This window comes from Sinocyclocheilus grahami, unplaced genomic scaffold (assembly GCF_001515645.1).
Source record: "Sinocyclocheilus grahami isolate Dianchi unplaced genomic scaffold, SAMN03320097.WGS_v1.1 scaffold660.1, whole genome shotgun sequence".
Taxonomy (NCBI): domain Eukaryota; kingdom Metazoa; phylum Chordata; class Actinopteri; order Cypriniformes; family Cyprinidae; genus Sinocyclocheilus; species Sinocyclocheilus grahami.
This window is the reverse complement of record NW_015505839.1, coordinates 363,771-364,742: the sequence shown is the minus strand read 5'-3', so window position 1 is coordinate 364,742 and position 972 is coordinate 363,771. Positions and strand designations below refer to the sequence as shown.

Sequence of the window (972 nt, the reverse complement as noted above, 5' to 3'; positions counted from 1 at the left end):
CTTCACAGCCAGGGCAGCGTCCACCACCATATTAGCAAAAAAATCGGAATCACTGACAGAACGTCAAGGAGCAACATCCTTTCAAATGATTAGTCAGGCCATGCCCATCTCACTTTATACCATTTCAAACTCTGAAAAGAAATGCAGACTCTCTACACGGCCTTGTAATGCTACAATCACTTAAAGTGCCCCTATTAAGCCATTTCCAATATTGTCTTTCATGCAGTGCGTACTGTAGCTGTATGCGAATACAAATTATCTGCAGAGTTGTAAAGCCGACAGTGCAAGATAAATAAAGTTTTTGTCTCCCAAAAGAAAGAATCGACTCTGAACAGCCTAAACGAGTCGTCAGTAATTCGAATCTTACTTCCGTAATGGATACACATCACAGGGTAACACATTTGCATAAAGCCTGCCTCTGCTCTACGTTGGCCGGCCACGGACAACTTGACCCGTCCTCAAACACTGTAGCTTGTTCATGTGGTCGAGAAGATCATGTGTCTTATGCAGTGAAAGTAAATTAGTTTTATTTTCACTTCCGAAAGATGAGGCTGCAAAGAATCAGTGGTTAAACTGTATTTTTCTACTGTCCCACAGAAGCACAACCCCAATCTATTTTTGTGTTCCCGTCATTTTACTGACGACACAAAACACAAAACAAAACTCTTGAAAGATGAGCTCTGTGCTCAGTTTATTTTCTATCGAGCATTCAAAATACGGATCTGTGGCAGTGGATGTATCGTTTCTGACACGCGCTGTACGCGGTAGACCAATCACAACAGACTGGGCCATCTGACCAATCAGAGCACAGCAGGCTCACGGAAAGGAGGGGTTTAGAGAGACTGAGTCTCAGAACTTCTTCGAACGAATGACGAAAATGAAGTGATATTAAATGCATATTTTGAGAAAACGCAAGCGTTTTTTTGACTGCAAGCATGGAAACATATTGTAGGAGACACTCGAGAGATATTA

General features: G+C 42.1%; 1 protein-coding gene across 1 annotated transcript in view; it reads right to left on the bottom strand.

Moving 5' to 3' along the window:
• Nucleotides 1-972, bottom strand: part of tcp1 (t-complex 1) — an 18,252-nt gene that overhangs the window by 7,636 nt on the left and 9,644 nt on the right. The window contains exon 6 of the mRNA XM_016242472.1: nt 7-52. Within this exon, the coding sequence (XP_016097958.1) occupies nt 7-52 (46 nt within the window). The remainder of the gene's footprint in view (nt 1-6; nt 53-972) is intronic.